Source organism: Cuculus canorus, chromosome 1, assembly GCF_017976375.1.
Source record: "Cuculus canorus isolate bCucCan1 chromosome 1, bCucCan1.pri, whole genome shotgun sequence".
NCBI classification, from domain to species: domain Eukaryota; kingdom Metazoa; phylum Chordata; class Aves; order Cuculiformes; family Cuculidae; genus Cuculus; species Cuculus canorus.
Window position 1 is genome coordinate 69,103,009 of NC_071401.1, and position 27,446 is coordinate 69,130,454.

Below are 27,446 nucleotides of genomic sequence, written 5' to 3' on the forward strand. Positions count from 1 at the left end.
TTCTGGAGGTGTTCAAGGCCAGGTTGGATGAGGCTTTGAATAACCTGATCTAGTGGAAAATGTTCCTACCCATGTCAGAGGAGTTGGAAGTGGATGAACTTTAAGGTCCCTTCCAACCCAAATCACTCTATGATAAACCCTTCCAGGCCAAACTCTAAAGCAGACACAATGCACCAGCTCTTTGCCACCAAATCACTCTTCATAAACAGGCAGCAGCTTTTCTTCAGAAGTGAACAGCCTTATATATGGCCATGACCAGCCAAATGCTAGCTGAGTTACTATTAATGCCAGACTGGGAAGTCACTTTGCAGTATGGATGGTCATTTATTTATTGTTTTATCATGACACATAAAATGCTACGGCTGCGATATCAAAATATGGTGTCACTTATAAAATACCAGTATTATTAATGCGGTGTTAAGATACTGCTAACATTTACAGAGAGGTGTATAATAATTTGACAATCTTGCCTAATGGTTTGCTCCACTGATAAAACACAGCAGATGATTGATGGAGTAAGTGACTATTTATTACAATGTTTTTTCTTCCTTGATTATTGAATGATCTCTAAGCTTATCAATAATTGTTGCTGAATCTAATCCTTTTGAATATGGTAGACAGGTCCTTTGCTTTTACAGTATGTGTCAGAATAAAAGACAAGCACCTGAAAAATAAAGAGACGATATTTCCTTATAAAATGAGATGAAAAAATGAAACAATATAAATGGAACTTTCAAGTGTTTCTTTTTATATTTAAAGCTCTTATTTTCATATACTGTATTTAAACATTCTTAAATAATCATTCTGTACCTTTGATTTTCTGTTTCATCTTTGGAAACAAATAGAGTAATCTCATTATAAATGTGTGCAAATAGAAAATATATAAATATATTTAAGGCCCATGTCATAAAAAGGTGGTCTCTGAATTGTCATTTTTACAATGATCAGTTGCCGTCCCTTTCATTTTGTCCTGCAAGTTACTTAAGCTCTGTTCTTTTAAGCCTTTGAAGTCCACATGCAAAGAAGAGCCAAGCACACACGTACTGTCCTGTGTTTCATTTTGTAAACTGCTTGACGGCACCTGTAAAACAGTCCCAATGCGGCTGAACAGCGGAGTTGATGTGATCCACTTCAACAAACTGAAGTCTGCTTGATCGACTGCTGAGCTCCATGGGAATGTTGCTCCCATGGGCAACGACTCTATCTCTGAAATGCCGTGTCTAACTTCATGAAATCCCATGGACCTTTCCAGACTACTTGCCGGAGAGGGGAGCTTCTTTTCCCCATACAACACAGCACTTTGGGGAGAGGCAGCCACAGTCCGATCTGCTGTATATTCTGCCTTTGTGTGGTCTTGGAAATGTGACTCACCTCTCTGAGGAGGTGTTGGCAAAGGTGTGCTTTGGTTAAAAGCCTTATAACAATCACTAGCACTTGAGCCAAGGCTTGGCGAGAAGCTGTTCACAAAGGATTGTGTCTGATGTATTGTTTCCTTTACATTCAACTTGGTCAGAAGCTGGGTACGAATCTCTGGGGACAGTTTACTCAACTGGCATCCAAGCTGAAGCTGAGTTGGGAATAGTGTTCCCTGAAGGGTTCTGTATAGAAATCTGCAAGAGGAGAACATGCATGTGAAAAGAACTGAAAGAAGGAAGTACTCAAGACATCATTTAGAGAAAATATGCAAGTGAAAAGCACAGCACAGAAAAATAAGAGTATCTTGTGCCTTTTTTTATGTTTGACAGGAGAAAGTTTGCAGGGGAAAAGCTCTGAATGCTGCGCTAATATTTTGATTATTAACAAGCAGCATAATAAATATATTCCTTTAGCCAGTAATCTGCCTTGTGATTACAGTCTTTCGTCTTTCCTGATGAGGAATCGAAGGCAATGGGGATCATTCCACAGAGCGGGTTTCCTACATCCATAATTTGGCAGGTAGGTCCACAACACACTTTCAGAATTTGGTACTGTGCATGTTATAGGAGGATGGGTTGTATCTGGAAATATCATGGAAAACCTCACAGGGAAGCAAATCTCTGTGCAGCCAGTAGGTTCAACCAACAGCCTACAATTATCCCACTACTGTGGTCTATGGTGAGGAGCTATGGTCTTTTCCTGTGGTCAAGAGCAGAGAAGGGGTTAGACTACCTGACTTTGTATAATAAGCCACTGAAAAAAACTGACTTGGCTGGTAAGGCAAAAAAGAGACAGAGGGAGTAGGAAAAGCAATGTTTCTCTCTCTTTTAACCATATGCGTAAAGTACCTCCATAACAATATGAGATAAGATACAATACCTGGGCAGCAGTGCAATGACTGGTGATATAATGCAAGTCAAATAGAACATAGGGTCTCCCATCAGCCTTTCCATAGTCCAGTAGGGATTGGATGGAGGATGGCACACTGGGCAGGAAGCATTGTAAACCAGAGCCACAAAGAAAAATAAAAGAATACTGAAGATGCAAGATGACCAGTGGAGAAAAGTCTAGGAAAAAAACCCAAAAAACAAATCAACAAAAGAATAATGATCCTTTATATTCTGAGAATTTTTCCTGTGATTCTGAATTTAAACTTCTTAATTTCTACAGCCAAATCCATGCACAGCAAAGTGCTTAGAGCCTTCTATTTTAAAAATTTGTTCTTACAAATATAACACTACAAAACTGTTCACAGATCATAGCTTAAAACTGTTTTAATGTTTGCTTAAAATGCTTGCTAAAAATAGAATGTGTGGAGGAAATGAAATGACCATCTTCTAGTTTTGAAGAACGGCACAAAGAAAAGAATTAGGTATATGCCAGCCAGTTTCTATGCTGGCCATGAGTATCTTACCCAAGTTTTGGTTTCAATAGCCAAATGTAGTATGATGGTGAAGAGAGCTATTGTGGTGATGGGAGTTCCCCAGGAGAAGATATCCACCTCCGAATCATAGTAAGTCTGTAAAGAAGGAGACAGAATTTAGCCAGAGCTATGTTGCTAGCTACCCTTAAAATACTTGAAATAGAATGGCTTAAACCAAACACTTACAAAATAGGGAATGAAGAAGCAAACCAGGCTTTGATACATAGCATCAATCATGTTCATCCAAAACATGTGTGGTTGGTACTCCTGTGGCATAAAAAAAAGTTAAGAAAATCAGAGCCTAATGAAAATACTGTTTGCTGGGATAGGTATGTTGAAGGGGATATTCCAATAGGCACTGTTAAAGGCTTGTGCAAATAGCTTCACAACTTTGCCAGTCAGATAGATACCTTTGTAGTTGAGGTATAAAGAGTCTACCTGCAAGTTGCTCGGTTCTGGGAGGACACTTTTCTGCTCTTCTCCCCTCCCCTAACCCCCAGCAGAGGATGTTATTTGAATCTGACTCTCAGGCCAGCAAACATTTAGGAAGGTGCCCAACTTTATGCACTACAGTTAGACCACTGTTTTCAGGAAGAACCTCTCTGAGGTGTAAGCGCATGAGTAAACATAATTTACCATGCACACAGAAGCACAGAGTGTATATATATATATATACAAGACAGACAACAGAAAATGCACATATAACTAGAGAGCAAGATCCACAGTGATTCTATAATTCTTCAGGCTTTGAATCGGTGATATCTTTTTGAAAGTGATCGTGCCCGAAACAGGACTTTTTGACAAGTTTTGAAAATGCATTTTTAAGTAACTATTCAGAGAAAATGCTCACTAGATTTTAAACAAACTTAGAATGGTCCTTGGTCTTGCCTATGAGAAATAATTTTACTGGCAACCTGGAAGACTTCTCTTCTCAGTTTGCAAGGTGAAGACAGGCAAACACAACTTCCCAACAAGCTTAAGCTATTACAAGGTTTGTATCACCTTAAAAATGTGCAAGAAAGGAAGGCATTAATGTTACAGATCTTTAAAGTGCAATGCACTAGAACAGAAGAAATGTACAAAACTGAAAACAACAGCTGGGTGAAAAAGCAAGAACTTGAATTAAAGCACTAAACAGAAGTAACGACTAAAATTCTACTCTCATCTTTCCAGGACAGTGTCTAGCAATGTCACTAAATGTGCAGGGTACCAAACCCAAAAGCAGTTATTACAGTCAGAGGCAAAAGACACTCCCTGCCTCCTCTCAGAAGAGACAATGTCATATACTTTAGAGAAACTTTTATTTTGCCTTGGAAGCAGTGTCTCCATGTGGATAGTTCTCGCAAGCAGAAAGATTTTCCCACACTACACTGTACCTGTAATTAACAGAAATGGTTTGGCTTGAATCCCTCCCCCAATTCCTTCTGTTTTCATTGTACAACTCAAGCAGATGGGGACAAGGTATTTTCAACAGACATTTCAGATCGATGTCATCTGCTGGTGACTGCCTCCCTCACAGCCTAAGTCTACCAGCCTCTGTGCTTACTCCTAAAGCCACCTTTCCCTGCTCACTGCTTTTAAAGGGCTGAGGACCAAATTACTGAATAAGTACTGTGAGGTTATTCTGTGAAAGTCTGTACTTGTCTACAGGGTACGATCTGCTTTAATTTTGTGGTTATTTGTGAGCCTGCACCACGAAGGAGGTGTTCAGCCTAAGCTGATTTAAAGCATCCAGCCTTCTCTCCTATTACATATTTCAAAATATAGCTGTTTGTTTGTTAGTTTGTTTAAAATATACTTTTGGCATTTAGACACTTTGACTCAGATGACAAATAAGACAAAAAATAACAGTGGCTTCTCAGACTGTTTTTGTCAGTCATCCACCTTTGGGGAGCAGGGTTGGTTTTCAGCTGAAACTAAAGTTATCTAGAAAAAAATACAAAAATCAAGAAGTTTTTACCTCCATATTCTGTCCGCTTTTATAAAGCTGAGGTACAGCAATTAACATTTCAGCTGGCACATCCTTATCCAGCACACCGGTAATCAGTTGTGGAAGAGAGGAGAAGAGTAAATTAAAGAAGATGAGATACCACTGATCAATCATTGACGAGCCGGAGAACCCGCAGTAGAACTGGTACCAGAAGAGGAGGGCCACAAACATCTGAAACAGAACAACCAATGTTGCAAGTATGACAAGATAAACAGGGTCACCATCCCATTGTGTTCTGAAACCATTCTGATTGCAGTTCTGCAAGGACTTGCCTATGAGTTCTAAACACATGAGCAATCCTTCTAAGGATGTCTAGTCTTTAACTTGCTGTTCCTGATGTCTGGACTACTTCACTAAGCCACAAACACCTGCAAGTCTATGCACTGATGTAATGTCAGATCTCAGGTGTCAGGGATGAATTCACACAAAATTAGCTTTCAGTTCAAGTGAAACTCTGAGGTGCAATTTACCCAACTGTAAAAAGTTCTCCCAGCCACCACTGACCGTTAGGTAGACGAGTATCATTTCGTAGCACTTGCATTACTATTGTTAAGAATAAACATTTCCATAAAAATATCCTCTGCTGGCTTGAGATTTTTTGGGAGGTTCAGCTGGACTACAGTAGGCAAATGCAGAGGGTTTTTTTTGCAAGACCTACATGAAACCAGCAGCAGCAAGGAAGTGAAACTGTAAGCTCTAGCAAAGTTGTCATAACTCTCCTATCTCTTTGCTTGGAAATTCAGCAAATTAGCTGTGCTGTCCACAAGTCTCCCTTATGCTTCACCTGTATGAAGAAATCAGCTGCACACACAGCTGCAGTGGGGTTGTTCATATAGTTGGGTTGGAATCACCCAAAAAAGGACAAACCACATAATTTCTTTCTTCTACAGCCTCTGCAGCATGGAGAATCAAGAGGTTTTTATGGCTCAGGAGAAGTGCTGATCTCACCTATGAGAGGGAAACTACAAGACATCTTGTTTCACTTCCTCTTCTTTCTGTATTCTGTTCTCAAAATCTTTCAGCCTGCTGGAGTATGTTAACCCTTCATCATTTTTAGATATACAGAAGAAAATATAGATCTGTTCTATCTGTATACCAAAATGTGGTTGAAATTTAAATATAGAGGAAAAATAGCTGTAGTCTGCCTAATCGGTGAAAACTGCCATAAGGAGAGTCCCATTCAGCCTATCTTGTGAACGGGAATTGCTGCAGAATAATAACCCCGCTGTATGTAAATGTGTATATACATGTGTATATACGGATATATTGTATATATACGTTTAGGCAATGTTTGCATACTACGTTGAAGTGGGTTGTGTATCAGCAGCATCATACTTCTCACTGCTTCTGAGCCCATACTATAAACTAACCTATTAAAAGTTAAATGATAATATTTTTAAATGTTTCTGTAAATACATTTCAGGAAAAATATCTTCCTCTGGCCAAAACAGGACTGAGTTACCAGAGCTTACCCTCTTCAGTATTGCTGGCTGGAAGATGACAATTTCATTTCAAAACTGAACAGATTTTGAAATTTATTTCCTCTCCACACCCAAAACCCAACAAAATTTCCCGAATCTTTTCTCAAAATGGAATTGCAATAAATATGTCGACTTAGATACTTTCCTCTCACTTATTTGGAATAAACAAAATCCAGCTAATCCAGGACCTAAGAAATTTTCCTCCCTAGAGCCTTGCTAAAATTAACCTGTCTTGGAAACAGTTTGGCTCTGACAAAAACAGGTAGTCTGATGAAAATACAGTCAGCTGAAAATATTTCTCCCACTTCTAGTATGGGTCTTAGCAAAGAAAGCTGTACAAATAAAGGATGTTTCAGTAAGAAAGCTTAAATCAGATATTTTTCCCCTTGAAATTTTAATTTGATCAAATGAATATTGAATTTAATTTCAGATATAATGTTCCCTCTTTCTTATGTGCATTACCACCCTGAAAAAGTAAAAAAAAAAAAATCACATAAAAATTGAATTAGACTTAAATCAAAAAGATTTCCTTTTTCCCCTCAGTTCCCTGTTTATGAATGTGACCCCAGACAGAATTTCTCAGTGAATGAAGTACTGTCAAAAAATGTCCAGTGCTGTCTTGCAGAGATAATGTGTAAGAGGAAAGAGGCAGTGCATGCTTGTGCAGGCAGAATTTTGTTTACATGATTCCCTTTTCATCAAGCTCAGCTATTTCCGGCCATGTTATGTTTTAGTTTATATTTTACTTGTATTCTCATTATCTCCACCAGGCCAAATATCTCCTTGGATAATACACTTGAGTTTCCAAATGACTTTTGCAGCAATTTGGAGTTTAAACTTGAGTTAGACAGGTTCTAACGGAGAATGGAAAACTTCATAATATGTGCAAATGGGCAAAAATCACTTGAGAAATACAAAACTTGCAGAACCTTTCCAGTGTAGCTACCTTGACTTGCTGTGGAGCATCATCCAGAATAGTCTCCTTGCAAAAGAATCAGGTACTCACATCTTTCATTTTCGAATGCTTTTTCCTTAAGGGCAGGCACTGTATCAGACATATTAATGTCTATATGCTGGATATGCCACCCCAGTTTTAGAGTCAGTAGCAACAAGTATTGCTCAGAAAGCTCTCAAGGCTGTCAAAGCAGAGCCAACACAAAGAGATATTCTTCAGTTATATTCTAGCCTTGAGGCAGCCGCTTCTGAAAATGTCTTACTAAAAATGGCATGAGAAATAATGCTCACAATCAAGGGGAGTTGTATCAAAGGAAATGGAAGATTTTACAAGGGCTGAACAAAAATGTAGATATATAAACAATGGCTGACTGCTGGAATCTTATGTGTATCACTTTTTTTTAATATTTTAATCTCAGATGGCTCTGCATACACTTGTTGGAAGTTCAGATTTGATACTGTCAAGCCAAAGGGTGACTTGGAAACATGCAGCATTGGGGGTGGGTGTACAAACTCAAGCATACCAGAATGTATTTAACTGTTGTGCTTCTACAGGTGGCTCTCCACTCAGTGCACTATTTAAATCTGTTTGGTATTTCAGACTCAGGCAGCAATTCAGAACACCCAAGTACCTTCTGTTTTTTGTCTCTGGAAGGGTGCTTGCATGCAGTTTCTGGTCAAACTACAGAAAGTTTTTTATCATGCTTGTGTTAATGCAAAATTGCTGTATTAATTCTTTAGCCTACTTAGGTATTCCTATGATGTTTGAAATTTTGAGCAAATGATGGTCTTCTGGTAAAATACATACATTCACATTGAGATCAGATGGGGATTAGTCAGGCCAAGAGAAATTTGCACCAAAAAGTTGACGCTAATTAAAACATTGAGGATTAGATTAAATTTGGAAAGCAACTTTTACAAAACTGAGCTACTATTTTTCTGATACAGAGAATAAAATCCAGTCTCCTGCTCACATTTCACACATTGCCCACTGGAGCAAGCAAAGATCTAAGAGCTCTGACTTCCTTTTTTTTCCTGCTTCTTCATATCCCTTACTCCCAAGGTGATTGTAGGTGTTGCAAGTGAGTGGATCTGTGTGCTTGCCAGTGACTCCCACACAGCTGATGGGATTCTTGGTTGTCTTGTTAGACAGTTTTCAATCAATCATCTTTGTAGTCCAGGATCAATGTAAAGGGCCTTTGTTAGGGCCACGGAGTTGAGCTGCTACTGGATCAGTGCCCAGTACTGGACTAACTCCCATTTAATACACCAGGGAGGAAACACCAGCCCTTAGTCTGTTCTTTGTCACAGTGTGCTTCCTTTCTAATGAACTCTTTTCGTTAGCTGGGAGTAAGACAAATCAAAGAAAAAAAAAAATTCCCAACCTCTGCATCTGAGACACAAAGAGGACTCAAATTATGTCAAGTCATTAAGGAATATACACAGTGATTCATAAGTAACGATGAAATAGGGTCAGGAAAAGAAAATACACCCAATAGCTACTTTGGACCAATGCTGGATGGCCTTGGCATTAAAGACTCTTGCGTCTAGCCAGCTAAATTCTGCAAAACTGCTCTATAAAGAAACTCTTCTCAAGCAGTGCTTGTTATTTCTGTTACCTAATTTGCACACTCGGCAGCACACTGTAGCTGTTAAGGAGTGGAGTCCTGTATTTCTGCAAATGGCAGCCAGCTGCCTTTCAACTCCACACATTTCTTTATTTATAAACCATTTGAAGGCTGACCTAATGCTCTCTTAGCACAAAATAAACCCTGGAAACATGTGGTGCCATAAAGCTGCCAAGTCAAACACTCACTGCATTTTTGTAGAAGAAATACAGCACCATGTTGGCGAGTCGGGAATAACACCAGTGGCCATGAACAAGCAAGAGCTTCTCCAAATGTCGGAACCTTGGGATTGCAAAGTCGCTTGCCATCACCGCCTTTAATGAAAGAGAAGTAGGAATCATTATTGTAAAGCATCTCTTTCAGCACCAACAGTGAATGGTCATCTCTACTCACATAGTCAATGGAAATTGTACTGGTGAAGAATGAAATGCATTACAGTGCATATGAAATGCAGCTATTGCTGCATTGATTTGGAATATCTGTGAGCAAATCTGGTAGCTCTGCAGAACATGCAAGGCAACCCGGTCCTTGCCCAAGGGAGATTACAGTATATATTCCAGGTGGTGATAAGCAGCAGCAAAAAGTGACAGGTGGGAGAATGGCTGGTAATTGCAGTTGCACGAGCATGAAGAATTACAGCTTGCATATGAACATCATGGTGGTTGTAACATATTTCTCTGTAAAAACTTTGAGCACTTACAGGGCAAAATGTATTTCCAGAGAATTAACTAAGAAAAAGCATAATTAAGTGGTTGCATGATAATTACTCGACTTTAAAAGTCAAAACAATTAAAATACTAGTTTTAATTGACATTTGCAGTCCTGGCTTATAAAGTTTACTCATCTGTCCTTAGAAAGCAGTATTTTGAGGGATTTTTAAAATGGCGTGTTTTCTAAAACTGTCTGTGAAAAAAAAACCACAGTAGCTGAGACTCCCCTGGGACTGTGCAGGCTGACAAATCACATTGACAAAAGGAATCACGATGTTTCTCTCTACTTATGACTAAAATTCAGGGTACCGTACATGAAGATGAGACCTCTTTGTAAATTATGGTATTATCACAATTGTTTCAGGATCTTCCATTCCCCCAGGATCACACTAAGATTTCACTTAATATAATCTTATATTTTATTTTCTATTTTGACATCACCTTTTTTTGCATAGTTCAACAAAAGCATGAGGAAAGGTGAAAACTTCCAAAGGAGCAATGTCTTCCTCACACTCTGTAGGGTATATTTTGGCTGTATTTTTGAATGAGAGACATCCTTTCTTTTAATTTTTCCTAATTCCCTTTCTTGGTAAATCACCAAAAGGGCTCAGTTTTCCCAAGTAAGTGCTTGTAGAAGCTATTAAAATAAACTCTAAAACAGTATGCAATAGAAGGTGCAATAACACATTACAGTTTGAGCAGTAGATGTCTATAAGCACTGAGACACTTTTTAATATGTTAACACATCCTGGAATTTCTTAGATACTGAGATAAACTTGCAATAACCTCCCTGTACAGAACAGTCCGACTTGTCTTGCAGAAAAACAGCTATCTTGGAGCTTGTCTGCTTCCTTGTCCTCCACCCTATCTCAGCCTATTCCAGTGTTAAAACAAAACTGCTCACTTCTTTGATTTGTGCTTCTAACATAGTACTTTACAACACATTGTGAGAAGTGTCGTGGTTTTTTTTTCTTTTTTATTCCATTTTGATCACAGTGAGGAACATAGTGAGAAAGATAGTGTTATCCAATTCCATTTGCATGTTTATTTTGTCTCAAAATACCGCCTTGATTTTCACATTTTATTTTTTTCTTCCAGCTTTTTCACAGGAAAAAGTGACTCATGCTCTACATGCTTCCACAGAATGTAGAAAGAAAATAAATCAGAGAGTATTGCTATTTTAGACATCTAAATGCTCAACACCTTCTGAGTACCTGCATGTGTAAGAATCTGACAGTTATTTATAACAAGGCCTGTATGGTTCCTTAGTATCTTGCAGTAAAGGAAGGAATCTATAAACATTTTCTACTCTGTTGAACTTTCATTTAGGAAAAAAAAACAGGTAGTTTAATGGGTTAATGAGCAAATAGCTTTCGGTTTTGAATATACTGCAAAAGCCGGAAGCATCTGAGTACTGGTTATTGTAAGTGTATGAGTTGAATTGAAAGTAGCATAATGGGGAGAGGAGTAAAAAAAATTCTATGAACACTCTAAGTCTTCGTTAGGAAAAAAAGTGATCTGAATTAATGCATAGATGATAGGAGCTGATAAGTTCATAAGAAATTATATGACCTAAGGAGTTTGGGGCAGACTGTTTTTAATTGACAGGCTTGGAGAGGGCCCCACAGAAACACTCTTCTCTGGGCTCTCTGGAGCCTGGACTGCGGGCAGAGTGGTACTGCTGAATTTATACAAAACTCTCAAAGCCTGGTGAAGGCTGTGGAACAACAAACACACTTGGTGTCAGCTTAATCCAAGACTTCCTTTTCTTCTGCCCTCTCCTGCCCTAAAAGTCAGACTCATATGGTCTATAGCTGGGATGCCATAAACACCATGTGTATAAACCTCAAGTTTTTGTGGTAGCTTCTTTCCAGTCTAATTTTCAGCTACTAACATGTTCAGAGAAAAAAAATTAATGGATTGCAGGCCTGTAATCTGTTTGTTTGAAGAGCACTGATGAACATCCATTAGCCTTAGAGATTACTTGATTGACTGAACTCACTGGATGATGACAAGAAGGAAAACAAGGGTAATAGCTCTGCTGGGTTAGGCTGAAGCCCATGTGCCCTAGTATCCAGCTTCCAAGAACAGCTAAGAGAGGATGCCTTCAACAGAGTATATGAATAAGTAAGAAAAACATCTACTGACTTTTTTCCGGAGTACTGTCCTAGCTTCTGGTAATCTGCACATCAGAAAATGCACAAAGTTGACATCCAAATAAGTAGCTCAGGTAAATTTTCGTTTCATAAATTTGTGTGTTAATCCAATTAAATTAGAGCATTCATGAAATCCCATGGAATAAAATTCTACAGACAACTTGTGCAATATGTGAAGAAGGCCTTTCTTCCCTTTGAGCAAAACATGCAGCCAATGTTGCAAAAATGCAATGTGCAGAGAACCACCCACCAGTAATTAAGTTAAAGGAGCATGCTCATCTGCTCAGGTCCTCAGGATGGAAACACTTCCCATCTTCTCTGAAGAGCTCTTTGTCAGCTACTCTATTTTTTCATGCAATCAGTCTGCAGCCAGCCAAAATAGAAGGTAGGTTGTGGAAATTGGGTATCTTCCTCATTCTCTGTGTCTTACTGCCACATCTACTGCTAACAAGGCCACTGAACTGCACCAGCAGCAGAGGAGGCAAAGGTAATTCATCCTACACATATGCAACTACTCTTCTGAGGATGGGAGAAGTGACTCTTACACAGTGGTAAATACAATAATCACAGGCTGAACACATTCACAAGGCCACAGGGCAAATCCCTTGAAGCAGGGAGAAATGGGGGGAAAACCAAGACTTGGAATAGTGTGTAGGGAGTAGTGGTTCTGCAAAGGGCTGCTATTTACTCTTTGCTGTTCTGCTGTCTGAATAGACTGAGCGAGAGAGATGTGTGGATGACCAGGGCAAGGGTCACCATCACACCATGCAAATAAGCTGCATTGTGCAGCTACTCCACAGGAGACGTATACTCAAGCAATACAGGAGAGAGGAAAATAAAAGCTAGAATAAGGTGAACCTTTACTTCCTAAGTAATGCATAGTTGAGCTTTCTTCCTACTTTAAACCAGTATTTTAGAAATGATTTCCTAAAACATATTGCTTAGAGGGATCTGATAAGTTCAATTTTCTGAGAAGGTAGCATATTTAAACTCAGTATTGATCTGAGAACTAACAAACTCAAACTCAAGATGAAAGTGTCTTTATAACATTTAACTGGCACTGCAGAGCATATTGCCACTTCTCTATATCTGTGCTAGTTATCCAAACGCAGCTTGGTCAAGCCAACATATGGGAAATGCCTATTTCACCCTTTCATGGGAGTGATTTTCAGTGAATGAGCAACATTACCTGCATGCCTTCTTGACCAGAGATCCCCACACCAACATCTGCCACTTGGATCATGCTGACATCATTAGCGCCATCACCTAAAGATGACAAGATACAGTTTTGTTGTCACTAGTAGACCAGAAACAGTTAGCAGCACAAAAGCAAAGGAAAACCAGTTGTAACTGATTGTTCAATGAGTATAGTAAGGGAGGTGTGGGGTAGGAAAGGATCCATCTTTGGTTCAAAGCTTGGCAAAGCTGCCAAGACATTCTGATCTTTGTAGACCTTTTTTTTATCATGGAAAATTAAATCCCTCTCTTTTTAGTAATCTGTATCTGTATCAGGCCAAGTATCTGGCCTGAACTACACAAACACTGAACACTTGAAGGCTGAGAATGAGCTTCCCAATACTTCTGCTTCTTGATTAACTGTCTGCCTGCAATCACGTATGACTACTAAGAATGAAATATCCACACAATAAAAAATACAATAAAGTTAAAAAGTAGGTGAGTTCTTGACTTAGGTTGACCAATCTGAGATCCTTAAAACACTCATCACAGGTAGGTTTATCTGCAATGGATGCAGTCACCACCTCTTGTTCTGCTTCCAATCATAATGCCATAAGTGATAGGTGCCACAGAAAGGATACCAGAAACAGACATGTATCTGCTTCTTAACTCTTAAATTTACAGCCAGTGTACTAGTGGAAACTGTATCAGCTGATGACAAGACACTTTGTTTTAAACTTCAGTGGCTGAGGTGTACATTCACATACCACTCCAGTTTCTCTGCTGTTGGCATATATAAAAGCTCCCCTGAAGACGCTGATGTTTTTGTGACTCTGTGGCACAACCCTGAGGTAGGTCATGTTGGTTAAAAGGGAGGATGTACACAGCTAGGCTATTAAGGCAGAGCAGGACTTGAGTTCAATTCACAGCCTCAAAATGCTCAGAAAGAATGAAAACAGAAGCTTTCCAGACTCCACTAGTGTTTTTGAGCTTTCTGGGTATTTCAAATTTACTAGCCAGATGTTTTTTACAACATATGCAAATGATTACGTCCACAGTCAGTAACCAAATATATAAATTCGGTATGTGGGAAGCATATTTGAGCTAGATTTAATGTAGAAAGCATGAGGATTATTATAATTAACACCCATTTGGTGATGTGGATGTCACAGGAGTCTGGCAATTATTATATGTACTTCAGGTTTCTCATAGGTAGTTCCAACCCACATGTGTTCCTGCTATGGTTATCCAAGATGGGTAGATGAAAGCATGAAAGCTAGTGTGTTTGTGACGATATATGGTGCAATCACATCTTCTAGTGCAACAAGAACCTAGACTTGAGATACGGGAAGAAGAGCTGGTTGACTTATATAAAAATAATGGAAACATGGAAGATGCTGCCAGATTTAAAACAGGGTGACTTACAAAATCTCCCCCTCACCAGCTGAGCGATTAGCTGTGAAGAAGCATAAGCACTGGCATGATACCAATCATAAATCCATTCTCTGAACTGACAAGGTCAAGTCATATCCTATGCTGTATAGCTGAACTGAGATGAAAAACGCAGAACCTTGAGATTTAACATAACTGGATGAAACATCACTGAACACGATTTTGACTGTGCAATACAGGGATTACAAAACCGTATTTGGCATAGCACCAGCTAACCCAATGCTTCACAACTGTGTTGGGACATGCCAAAACCTCATAGCATAACTGGGTCCTGATTATCTAACCTCTGTAGGAAGAAAGCCCAAACACTAATCCAGAGTTCTGTCTTGGTTTTGAATAAATACACTAGAGTAAACATATTAGAGGATTCTGACAGATTTTCAGACAAAACTGGAAGGCTATTTGAGTCGTGAGGCAGTTGTAAGGGTCCTATTGCAAGTCAAAAAGTCAAAATTCTTAACACACAGTATACATCAAGGCAGGGTAGTTTAAGTTGAGATACTTACCTATTGCCAAGGTCATTGCTTTGAGTTTGTCTCTGACTAGTTTCACTACCATGCTCTTTTGGATTGGCGTAGAGCGACAACACAGTACTGAACGGCATCGCTTTGCTAGTGCAAGAAATTTATCTTCTAGTGTAGGTTCCAGGGCATAAGCTAGAGTTCTTCCATCAATCACTAGGCCCAAGCTGGAAAGCACAGAGGAAGAGGGTGGATAGAGAGGGGTGAATCCAACAGTCATGTTTCCAGTAGCTTCGTCTATTGTGTTGTTTGAAAATTTAGAGTCTACGCATTGCAGACACTGTTCCAGCAAGACAGCACATGTCTCCTGAAAAAAATTCAAAATAGATATACTTGAGAGAAAAGAACATGTATTCAAAAGTTTGTGTTTGCTGTATATTTGGGCATAAGGAATATGGAGAATGTGTTTTATCTGCTGCATTGTTTAAGCTTTAATTTCTAATAATCTTCTGTTCTCAACAGACTTATTTCTAGCTGAAGATATGACAGCAATGAGGACTCAGAAGGCTTAAAATCTAATTCCTCTTTAACATGCAGTATTGTATTCTAAACTAATTTCTTTCTGCTCCTTCTCAGAATAACAGTTCTGGGAAACGATATAATCAGTATCACTACCAAGTTAAGTATGGTGATGAACACCATGTATATGCCTACAACTCAGATCAAATAGTTCCGCACTGTTAAAGGACAATTAAAGGTTATTTAAGCTGAATTACCTCTCCTTACCCATACTCAATTAGAAAATGTTATTGAGAACATAGGAATATTTAAAATTAAATGCTATTGGTCTTACAGTGAAGTATGACAAAAAAGTAAAATCATGGAAAATCAATTTACCAGTTCAGTTGATACACTCAAGAATGGAAAATGCTGTTATCTTTTCTTCCTTTCTGAAAGAAGTCAGAGCTGGATACTGCTGACCTACCTCTCCTCTGCTGATCTGAAGTCCAATTTTATCACCCCATTAAAGGATTATAGCACTATCAGTCTGGTTCCTTGTATGTTAGACCATACCAGTAAACTCTTTGTGAGTGTCTGCTTGCACCAAGTTGAGCACAGGAAAGAGCAGTAATTCAGAAGAATTAGAAAAGGTCTGTTAGGAAGCAAGATATTACTGTAGATGTAGTTTTCTGACTTTCAGTACTAGCATCAAAATTTGAGTATTGCTTCTATTTCCAGAGAAAAAAACACCTGAGAAAACATGAATGACTGAGTTATCTATGTACATTTCAGTGGTGTAAAATAAAGAAAAAATTCTCAGTAAGTTATTGATTGTTTTCTTCCTCGGCATATGTCTCATAACAGGTTGCTTCTGGAGACCCATCATTGCCAATAAGCAAAACTAGGGATATTTTCAGAATGACCCTATGGCATATTTTCATTTATGGTGGAGCCCACTATGCACAATTACAAGTCTTCAGTAAGTTTATGATACATCACATGATGACTTAAAAGCATGATTCACTGAAAAGTATTCAAAGACATGTCCTACCTGAAAATTACAGATGAAGCAGGAAAAGAAGGAAAAAAGAAGAGAGAAAGGGAAAAAAAGCCATCAAACTTTTAATTTTAGAAGTTGAAAATAAAGCAAAGCTAGTTCACAAGTGAACTTGTGTATTCAATCTGCTTACTGGGGATTCAGCATTTAAAGTGATGATTTCTTCATCGTGATCTAGTAGCTTGCAGGCATATGCAATATTAACAGCTGTTTCTTGCTTGTCTCCAGTAAGAACCCAAATCTGCAACCCAGCTTTGCGTAAGTTTGCAATGGTTTCTGGAACACCATCCTGTAAACGGTCTTCAATGCCAGTTGCACCTAAGCACATAAAAATGCAAAATATTCCACATGAAACAAACACAGTTCACTTCAAATTTTAAGTCTAGATTTTTCCAAAAGAGCCAGCAGCCATTTAGGGGACAATAGCTGAACTACCAATAGGTGCAATATTTGAGCAGTTTTCTGGGGGGTATCAGGAGCGAGAGGCTGGTGAAGGGGCTGGAGAACAAGTCTTATGAAGAGCAGCTGAGGGAAGTGGGCTTGTTTAGCCTGGAGAAGGTGAGGCTGAGAGGAGACTTTATCACTGTCTACAACTACCTGAAATGAGGTTTTAGAGAGGAAGGCGTTGGTCGTTTCGTCCAGGTGACAGGACAAGAGGGAATGGCCTCAAGCTGTGCCAGGAGAGGTTCAGATCGGACATTAGGAAAAACTTCTTCACCTAAAGGGTTATCAAGCACTGGCACGGGCTGCTCAGGGAGGTGACTGAGTCACTGTCCCTGGAGGTGTTTAAAAGATGGGTAGATGAAATGCTTAGGGAAATGATTTAGTAGTGGACAGGCACGGTTGGACTTGGTGTTCTCAAAGGTCTTTTGCAACCTAGTGATTCTATGATTCTACGATCTGAACATTGTTAGAGAAGAGATGTTACTTCTAGGAGATTGTTTCGGTTCTTAAGGGTCTTAACTGCCTTCCCTCAAAAAAGGTTGGGCCACTAGAGATTTCTCCCCTTTGAAGGGGTATGACAGCAGAACTACAGTTCAGCAACAGCACATTAGGCTGCAGAGATAAACCTTTTCCTGCCTTGCTGCTGCTCTTTGCTCTTGCAGAAAGACACTGGTTGCCAAATGAGATATAGCAGACAGAAATCATAAATTTGTTGGCCATGATGTGAAAGTAAAATGTGGCTTTTTCACACTTTCACTGTATCTTCCTACCTGTTTATAAGAGACTTGAGTATCTTTCCTATGCTTTCATAAATCAATTGACAGAGACAAAATTTTCAAATACCGTAGCAAAAGCTGCTCAGGACCAACTTCAGTGTCACCACTGACACATCAGTGCTCCACTGAGTTTCAGAGAGCCTTCAACATGAGGAAATGTAAGCCCTCACTACCAGAGAATGAGGGGGTGACAGACATGTAAATTACCTGGAATAACAGGAAATGCAAAGTAAACTTTTCTCAGCTGTTTATTATTCCTAAGGTTATTCTTTGAAAAAAACCCCAACATTTTAGCAATATTAGGTCCACTCAAATTTTGAGGACCAGTCATGTAGGTGGAAACTCATTCAGGCAATGTCACGAAAGCTATTATTATTCAAACAGTATTCAAAAAAAAAAAGATGTTTGTTTTCCAGACTCATTTTTTCATTCCCATGATCTAGCCATAAGCGATCACTGCAAGATAAAACCCATAGTCTGAGGTTCTGGGGGAATGATTGAACAGGTAGTTTACTTCAGGTTTATTTGTCTGGCAGTTCAATTTCAATTTTTTTTTCCTTTTTTTTTTTTCCCCCAAAGTGCAGCCAGAATCAACAGTCACCACGATGGTGGGATCTTTCTGATTAAGGTGACCCAAACTAGTTACCTCATGCTCCCCTTAAAGTCAGAGGAGAGAAACAAACACTTGACTACCACGATTCATCTAATCCTAAAGCAGATATCTAAGACAGACAAATGAACTGCGCTTTCTTTTTCTGTCTCTCCACTGGTTATATGGGGAGTCTTAGAGATACATCAGAAGTTGGGTGAGGTGGATCTTGTCTCCCAGAGACAGGCATGTGAGCAATTAGTGGCAGTTGTTGTTTCCAACTGTGTTATGGCTGCCCCAGTTTCTCTGCCAGAGAAAGCAGTTGGACACTTGGAGTAATAGTATATATACATACATTTTAGAATCTCAGATCTTTCTGCATCTTAACCCAGCAGAGGAAGAATATGACTTAGTTCTTGGAATACATTTTAGATACACTGTTTTAACTGCCTCATCATGGGGTACTGCAGTCCCCTCGCAGAATACACAGGCCCTGAGCATGTGTGCTGAACCAGATGTATATGTGAGTTGACATCTCTCACAAATGCAGTTTATGAGCTTTGCTTTATGAGTGTCTCTGGTGCCCCTGGAGTCATGGAAGTCTCTGACATGTTGAAGCGGCACTAAGCTAACGAAATTCTGTAAACAGACTGGGCCAAGTCCTCCTCCTGTTTAAAGCAGCAGTTGCCATTTATGATATTGTGTTAAATTCATCCCTGGTATTACGCCACGCATTTCACTAGTGGTAAAATGACGGCAGGAGCAAGCCAAACAGGATATGTCTGTTATGTTAATTATATCCCATTCCTTCGTGATGCTGCACATGACAGCCACGACAAAGTCCAAAAGAAGCCAATTTCTATATTGTCAAAAAACGTTTAAGGGAAAGAACGGATTTCATAGCCAGGCTTTCAGAATTTTTAACACATTTTAATTTCACGTCCAGCTCTCATTTCATTACCTAGCAGATGCAGATTCTTCTCTATCCGCAGTGCTGACTGAAACAGAAGTTCTTCACGATTTTCAATAGAGGATTCTGCTTCTAAATGACTTTTTAACCAACACGCATACTCTTCCTTGCTAAGAACCTATTAAAAAGAGAGTGCGAGGGCACAGTCAATGTGACGCAGACACATTCATACTTTACTGAATAAAATGAAACAAGTTATGGATCAAGAACAACGAATTCATAAATGCCTTCGGTAATATTTGTCAAGAGTCTCCTTAAAAGCAAATCAAAAGTCTACATTTACTTACTCTTTTTGCAATACAGAGGGTCCGCAGCCCATCTACAGCATACAGATTAAGGTAATTCTGGGTTTTGCTTTGGATTTTTTTTTGATGTTTGCCCCGGGGGTCATCTAGATAAGAATACAAAAAGAAATTAGTCGTTGAGAAATAACAGCAGCTGAATGGCCTCAGAGAATAAAAGCTTGTCTACAGCACTCACTGTACCTACTGGCACTTTATAACTGACACTTTTAAAGAGTTGCTGATGTCACCTGGGAAACTCAAGTAAAACCTTTCATTTGGAAAAAAAAAATCTTATCTTTTTGTTCTATCTTTTCTGTCTTCTCCCTTCAAAAGTAATTTTGAATGTATGTTAGAAAGATCTTATTTTTCTTAAGCACATTTTTGGCCTGGATAAGATATCATGATCATTTTCACAGCAAACAATAACATCAGAAAGAGAAGTATGCTTTCAAATACACTACTACCAAATGTTTCTCCACATCTCATCACATGCAGAAAAATGACACTTATTTAAAAATAGCACTTAGTTTTCCACTGAGGTTAATATCTCAAAAGAACCAGAAACAGTGCTCTGGTTTGTGTATCTAATTGTACGAAGATACAGCTGTTACCACTATATTAATATTACATATTGGGGCTGAGTTAATGCAAGAAATTCTGGGTATGGCTGTGATTTCATTTAAAAGAGAATTTACAGTTGTGCAGTTCTCACAGGTAGCTTCTACCTTGAACGCAGCAGCACAACTTCCACTTAGCACTGCTCTTCACCTAAAGCCATATGTAAGAACTCAAAATCAGGACCAACAATCTGTTCCTTTTCCCTCTTTAGCTGGGATTGGTTCAACGTGCTCACACTGTGATCAAAAAGAATAATGAATATGATGGTAACACATTTTGTTCCACTTCATTACCTGAAATGATGTCTTCAAAAGTTAAAAACAGGTGATATGCATGTTTTTCAACATTTAGGATTGAGACTCTTTCATGTACAAGTAGCAATATTAAATAATACAAGTTGCAGGGTTAGTACTGAAGTATACATTCAAGCTGGCACATTTTTAGAGTGAAACCATTGAGTGAGAATGACCAATACCTTATGGCACGTTTTCCTACTCCCTGATGTAATATTTTTTTTTTTCTAAATTCTGCATTTTCTTGGGGTGTGTAGAATCATTTCAGGATTACAATTTTGTAAGTGCAGCTGCTCCTCAACGCAATATTTGTGTTACTTAAACATGTGGTACTTGCACAATAACCAGTCACAGAGTCAGGTGAACACCACTCATCATCAGGAGTCTGGCACTTGAAGAGGGCTATTACTTCTGATCTCAGTTCGCTTTTGCATGTGCTTACCTCACTCAACTGACCATAGTGAGAACCTACAGGCACTATACCCTTATACAAAATGATAGAATCACTAGGTTGCAAAAGACCTTTGAGAACATCAAGTCCAACCATACCTGTCCACTACTAAATCATATCCCTAAGCACTTCATCTACCCATCTTTTAAATATCCACAGGGACAGTGACTCAGTCACCTCCCCGGGCAGCCTCTGCCAGTGCTTGATAACCCTTTATGTGAAGAATTTTTTCCTAATGACCAATCTGAACCTCCCCTGTCGCAGCTTGAGGCCATTCCTTCTTCTCCTATCACCTGTCACTTGGGCAAAGAGACCAACACCCGCCTCTCTACAATTCCTTTCCCATAGTTGTAGACAGTGTCAAGGTCTCCCTTCAGCCTCATCTTCTCAAGGCTAAACAAGCCCAGTTCCCTCAATCGCTCCTCATAAGATTTGTCCTCCAGCATCTTCACCAGCTTCATTACTCTTCTCCGGACACACTCCAGGAGTGTAATGTCCAGACCGTAATGTCTTTCTTGTAGTGAAGGGCCCAAAACTGAACACAGTATTCGAGGTGTGGCCTCACTAACGCTGTGTATAGAGGCACAATCACTTCTCTGGTCCTGCTGGCCACACCATTTTTGATAAAAGCCAAGATGCTATTGGCCTTCTTGGCCACTTGGGTACACTGCTGGCTGATATTCAGTCGGCTGTCAACCAACACCCCCAGATCCTTGCCTGCCAAGCAGCTTTCAAGGCATTCTTCCCCTAGTATGTAGCGCTGCACAGGGTTGTTGTGTCAGAACACTTAATACAGGTATCTAAATTAGATGACACAAATATCTTACTGTTTATACTTTTTGGTGCCCATTTTCCCAATGTGCATTCATACCTATTTGATCTTGCTATTTTTGACCATTAACACACATGGCTATTCGTCTGTCTATAAACTTACAGTGCACTCAGCACTTTCATATATATATAGCAATACCGCATCTAACTGGGCATTAAGAGGCTCTAGCATAAAAATGTACAAGTATTGATGTTGTAGGAAGGAAGGAGCTAAAAGCTTGGGAACCCATTATTCTGGTTTTTGCTCCCATTATCTCAATCACGTATCATCACATCTTACTTTCTGTGTAGCTGTTTTCTCACCTTTAAAGACTGTCCTATCTTCTCCGGGCCTGTAAAGCTGGGAGTGTACATACACAGCTGTTCCTAAGGGAGTCCATAAATCTGTGATATTTCAAACATTCTTTCATTCTAGGTCTATCTCCGATTAAAGTCATGTGGTCAATACTGGTAGGAACCTGTCCATCCATCTATTAATGCTACCTATGCTGTCACTGTAGAATTTCTCAAAGAACCCTTGCAGATGTATTATTCCAAAGAATATCCCTACAAATATTGTTTGCAAATGGAAAGTCCCTTCTTACACTATAGCTTGTAGCTGCAACACACACACATACAATGAGGTTCCTTCAGGAGCTATTAATCCAGCTCACAACTAGATTCAGCTGCAATATAAAGTGGAACTGTGCATATACTAAAATGGCAACTTAACACAGTTTTCTTTGGCTTTGTTTTTTTTTTTCTGTTTGTGCATGATAATCTTTTTTTGGCATATGTGACTTGGCTGTGTAATACAAGAATTTTTTTTCTGGGAAAAGTACTGCAGCAAATCTTGCAGTCTTCCTGTATTAGTGAGTCAGCTTTTTTAACTGTAGAAGAACAAAGTAGGCAAGCACTCTTCCTAATTTATTGTAATGCACTACTATTCTACAGAGAAATGCCATATTTCTTGCATATCCCACAGAAAACTGTCTTATGGGAGCAGCTGTTTCAGTCACTCACCGATTTCAAGTGGTGCAAACTCAAATAGGTGCTTAAACACACTGAACATTGTTCTTATCACCTCAGGTGTTGTTAATCACTTCAGATCTGAGTACCAGGAGCACTAATGCAGTGATCACAATGTCAGATGCTTATACCACCTTCGATGAACAAAGGCAGTACTTCTCTACAAGTATAGATGTGCACACTATTTCCCATGCAAATTCTCAATTCCAGAGTGGAAGATTGCACCTCCCTCTTACACCAGCACATAATGAGAGCTAAACTCTTTCTAGCTCTTCATACATCTCATCAGTCTTATCCTGAGGTTCATCTTGTGCTCTGAAGTTAAAAGCAGGGAAGGGATCTCTTCCAGACAAAACCCACTTGTGGAGATTCCTTTTAGCCAGGACGCAGTGTGTGTGCTGAGCAGTGTGACCACACACTCCATGGAAGTGGAAACCAGCAAAGAATGATAGAAAGCTAGTGGTTTTCTGCTTGCTTCATTTCCTCCCATAATCATAAGCTGTAGAAAGTCAGCCCAGTCACTGTTTTCTCAATGACTTATGCCCACAGTGCCTGTGCAAGCTGGGTATTGACTCAAACAGTAACTTTCTTATTTATGAACATGGAGACTCTTGAGATAAAGTAAAAAGCAACACAGTCTTGTGAATCATTTCAAGGCTTTTGGAAATAGCTGCATGCTATCAGAAAACAACAGGATTCACAGTCTCAACTAGATACACAGGCAGAACAAATAGAGTCAATTCAGAAACTTTTTAAGTTTTGAAGCTTGTGGTTATTTCTGATTTTCTATAAGATGCAACCGAAGCTAGGAGATAATACATCTGTTTCTGTCTGTTTCTCATGTCATATTTTAAAATGCCCCTCCTCTGAAACAAATGAGATCTTTGTCTGACAGGACCCAGTCATGCAACGTGGTTACAACTAGGGACATGGTGTTGCCTTGGTCTTTCAGTCTAAGAGCACAAGTACCACAAAATCTCAAGATGCACGCTTGACTGGTGTACAATTAACGTGTTCCTAAGGCACTAAGAAAACAAAGAGTGAGTACTGGGATTATCTGTCATGTTGATTCACTTATTGTTCAATTCCTTGAAATGGTAAATACCTGAATTCTCATAGCATTGTATGTCCTCTCACACTCATGTTCCACCATCATCAGAGAATAGAGTGAAATCACAGGCAGATGCCACAATATAAAGAAGAGCCACACCATAAATTTTCTGAGGCTCCTGTTACCTGGGGTATACCTTCCTGTAATAAGAAAAGATACTGTTCCCTTAGGAACTGACAATACATCCACTGACATCAGGATACTGCAGACAGAATCTGCTAATTCAGTTTCAGGAGTGAAGCTGCCTAAGAGAAATGTCAAATGTTTTTCAGAAAAATCTGCTGAAATGTACAGAATTAGTGAAGGCAGCAGTGGCTTTGAGGCCTAGAAAACAAGGGAAACTGCTTATGAAGTTCTAGTGGCTGCATTTTACATTGCTTGCAAAAGCAAAATACACTAAAACTCATAGTTCAACTTGGGCTAAAAGACTAAAAAAAAAAAAAAAAAGAGGCACAATTTCAAAGCTACATTCAATTTGCTTACTTGTAAAGATGGTGGAATTGCTGTAGTTACCCAGCTACAGTTAGAAACTGGCCTTGCTGATTTCACCCAGGTGGGTCCTAGATCTGCCTGAAATTTGCCAGAAATTTGCCTGAAAATTCCTTCGTTTCTTGAGTCTACCATGAACAGACACAACAGCTGCAAACATCGTCTGTTATATGGTGACAAAATATATGAGACTTGGCATAAAATAATAGGTTCTTTTCATCTGAATGCTTAGTTCTCGTTCTGGGAACTCATTTCCAAACATTACTTGCTAGGTATGTTACTATAATACAACTCTTCTGTTAGTACTTTGGACGGAAACAAGTTTCCACAGATGCCCTATGTACCTTATGTGATATCAGATCTTTACTAGAAAATTATCCATGAATACTTTGTTGTTAGTTAAGGACATGTTGTTCTTAATTTTTCTGGCCCAGCCTTGATTTATACGGCTGTAAATAGAAAACTAATGCCAACATTTTTCTGTGTTTCATTAAACTAAAATTACACAGTGTAAGCCTTTCACAACTGTTTAATCCAACTGATGTCAAAGTAACCACAAAGTCAATGCATTAGTGAAACACGGGAAGTACCTCTAGCACTTTTGGGCTCTGTCCATTCATTTTGGAGTAAACTTTAAACACTGGATTGAATTCAGTGTTCAAAATACAGTAAATTAGATGCAAACTGATTCTCACAAACTAAAACCCCTGTGTGTCCTCTAACTTCTGAAAGCTTGCAGGGTTCTTCTTGAATCCAGCTATTACAGTTAGAAACTATTTAAAGTTGTTCCTGTTTCATGCGACATTTGCGTGTTGGAGAAATTCTCCATGCTTTAGGGAAGTACTCCATGTTCACAGCTACATGTCCACTCCATGATACTCAACTCCATATTTGAAGCCAAGATTTCTCCTCCGACCATCATCTCTCCTTCATTTACCACAACCTTTCTGTTTTAATGGCTAGTTGTTTCACAGTGCCCTTTAAGTGTCATGGTCAAACCAACATATATGCACTGATTTATGCAAACACATTGCAACATAAAGGATGTAAAGATTCACAAAGGAAACATTCACGGGAGCTGCAATAGGAAGCACTTGGATTTCACATAAAACACTACAGTAGCCAAACACTGCCAGGTTTTCCTGAAGAAATGTAAATTGCTGTGGCCGAGTTTCAAGAAATTCCTTCAAAATAAAGATTTCTAGTAGAAAATCTTGTACATAAATTAATTTAACTTATTCTTGTAAGGTGAGGAAACAGTAAATTGTCACAGAAAATTAGCTATAATAACAAAGCATTATAAAAGAAGAGAGACCACTGCCATTCTACCATTCCCTGTATTCACAACAAAAGCAGGCAGGTCTACTTGCTGGAGAAGGCAATAAGACATGATGAGTTCTTCAGCAGTAAACAAGAACCACCTCCGTCCCACTCCCCCAAAGACAAGTAAAAGGTGTACCTGAAGAGCAGGGTAGAAGAAGATCCATAATAACTGCATCTGCTCCTTTAGTGTAAACATTTATTTCATCTGTGAGAGGATGTCTGACGACTACTGACATCCTCTTCCTGATGGAATCAAAGCCCAATGTATGTAATACTTCAAAGCTTAATGTTCCCAGGTGAGGTAGCTCCACGGATACCTGGTCAGACAGCCTTCCAACCAGAGAACAGTTATATGCCCTTGCTGCATAGACCAGAGCAGCTTCATCTGGACTCTCTGCTTCATAACGGAGTTCTCCTTCTTCAGGTCCGCTCCCCACAGCTGTCCGGCCTTGCTGGGAGCTGTAGCCATTGTTATTCATCTGTGCAGAGTATGCCAGCTTCTCTTCCAGTTTTAATAAAGTGCTATCCGTAGATGTACAAGAAAGCACACTTAAACCAAATCTGTGCATTGATTTGCTTGTAGCTAGACTTGATGAACTGCTGCTGTTAGATCCAGAGGTCAAGCGACTTGGAGTGAATCTTCGTATGAAGTCTTCTATGGTTTTTACTGGAGATTTTAGTTCAAGTCGATCTCTAACCTTGAGAAGTAAAAACCAAAGCAATGAACAAAAAATGAAGAAAATCTGTACAACAATTCCAACACTGAGATTCAGTCTACGCAGCTCCAACTAAAGAGGAGGATGTCTTTGAGAACAAAAAGTAATGGCACCTGTATTCTGAGAAAGGAAAGAAAAATGGACAAAACTGACAACAGCAAAAAAAATCCTATAATTTCATAATTCTGCTTTTGTGCAAAAGCATGTATGTTTGCACTAAAACAAATTTTTTTTCTTTCACCTCCTGAGATATGACTAATGGATAGACTATCAATGTTGCACCACCAGCAGTAATGCCTAATAAAATCTACCATTAGTAGGAAACATTGGCATTCTTCATGCATATTCAGCAAAGGCAGTGAAAAAACCCAGCAAACGGAAGAGTTTTCTACTGTGAAGTGCGGTAGCAGAAAAGTTTTATGAGAATATACCCATGTCGATAACTTTCTCAACAGGAACATGTTGAAATAAAATTTCCACTGTCTTTCAGCATCAAAGCATTTGCTTCAGTTTTATCACTTAAATCTTTTTGCAGCTACAATGTTATTAATAGCAATAAAATATTCATAGTAATGTGTATTACATTATTGTATAACATTGTAGCATTCCTGAAACAGCAGAAACTGAGCATCTTCCAGATGTTGCCCTGGCACAAACCCATGTCATTTTGCATACGAATTCACGTTTTATTCCAATCTGAAACAGAAACAACCCTGAGATTTTTCTCTAGAACAAAAATTCCAGCTGCTGGCTAGCTTTAATTACTACATTCTACTACTTTTTTGTCTTACAGATCATCTTGGGATTGTGTTTTTGAAATTCTCATTCATCAGTGAAGGTGGTTTAAGCCAATTTGAGCAGTAATGATCATTATTTCTCATAATGAGCTTAAGATGCATCTTAATTTACATAATTTGAAAGTTTTAAGTGATGTTTTACAACTATATCCTCTTCTTAAACTTTTCAAAAATGTCTCAACCTTTTCTTAATTTAATCCATACATACAAAACATTCACAGACAGCTTATATTCTTTTGTGGGAAGTCTTGAACATTTACAAATTAGTTTCCACATATACTTACACACACACTTACATTTGTTAAAGTGAATAAGTTACAGTACAAAAAATTGAGAAGTAT

General features: G+C 38.9%; 1 protein-coding gene across 2 annotated transcripts in view; it reads right to left on the reverse strand.

The window, feature by feature from the left end:
* Window positions 1-213: 213 nt before the first annotated feature.
* The window catches only part of ATP10A (ATPase phospholipid transporting 10A (putative)), a 112,582-nt gene continuing 85,349 nt past the window's right edge, over window positions 214-27,446 (reverse strand). The window contains exons 10-21 of one of the 2 annotated variants that reach the window (XM_054056077.1): window positions 25,729-26,290; window positions 19,472-19,575; window positions 19,176-19,302; window positions 16,539-16,723; window positions 14,893-15,214; window positions 12,948-13,024; window positions 9,081-9,206; window positions 4,800-5,000; window positions 3,026-3,106; window positions 2,831-2,935; window positions 2,296-2,483; window positions 290-1,610 (exon numbers count right to left, since the gene is read on the reverse strand). In XM_054056077.1, coding sequence (XP_053912052.1) covers window positions 905-1,610; window positions 2,296-2,483; window positions 2,831-2,935; window positions 3,026-3,106; window positions 4,800-5,000; window positions 9,081-9,206; window positions 12,948-13,024; window positions 14,893-15,214; window positions 16,539-16,723; window positions 19,176-19,302; window positions 19,472-19,575; window positions 25,729-26,290 — 2,784 coding nt within the window. In that variant the 3' untranslated portion in view covers window positions 290-904. Of the gene's footprint in view, window positions 1,611-2,295; window positions 2,484-2,830; window positions 2,936-3,025; window positions 3,107-4,799; window positions 5,001-9,080; window positions 9,207-12,947; window positions 13,025-14,892; window positions 15,215-16,538; window positions 16,724-19,175; window positions 19,303-19,471; window positions 19,576-25,728; window positions 26,291-27,446 lie in introns of both variants that reach the window. The other variant, XM_054056078.1, reaches the window with a different exon arrangement.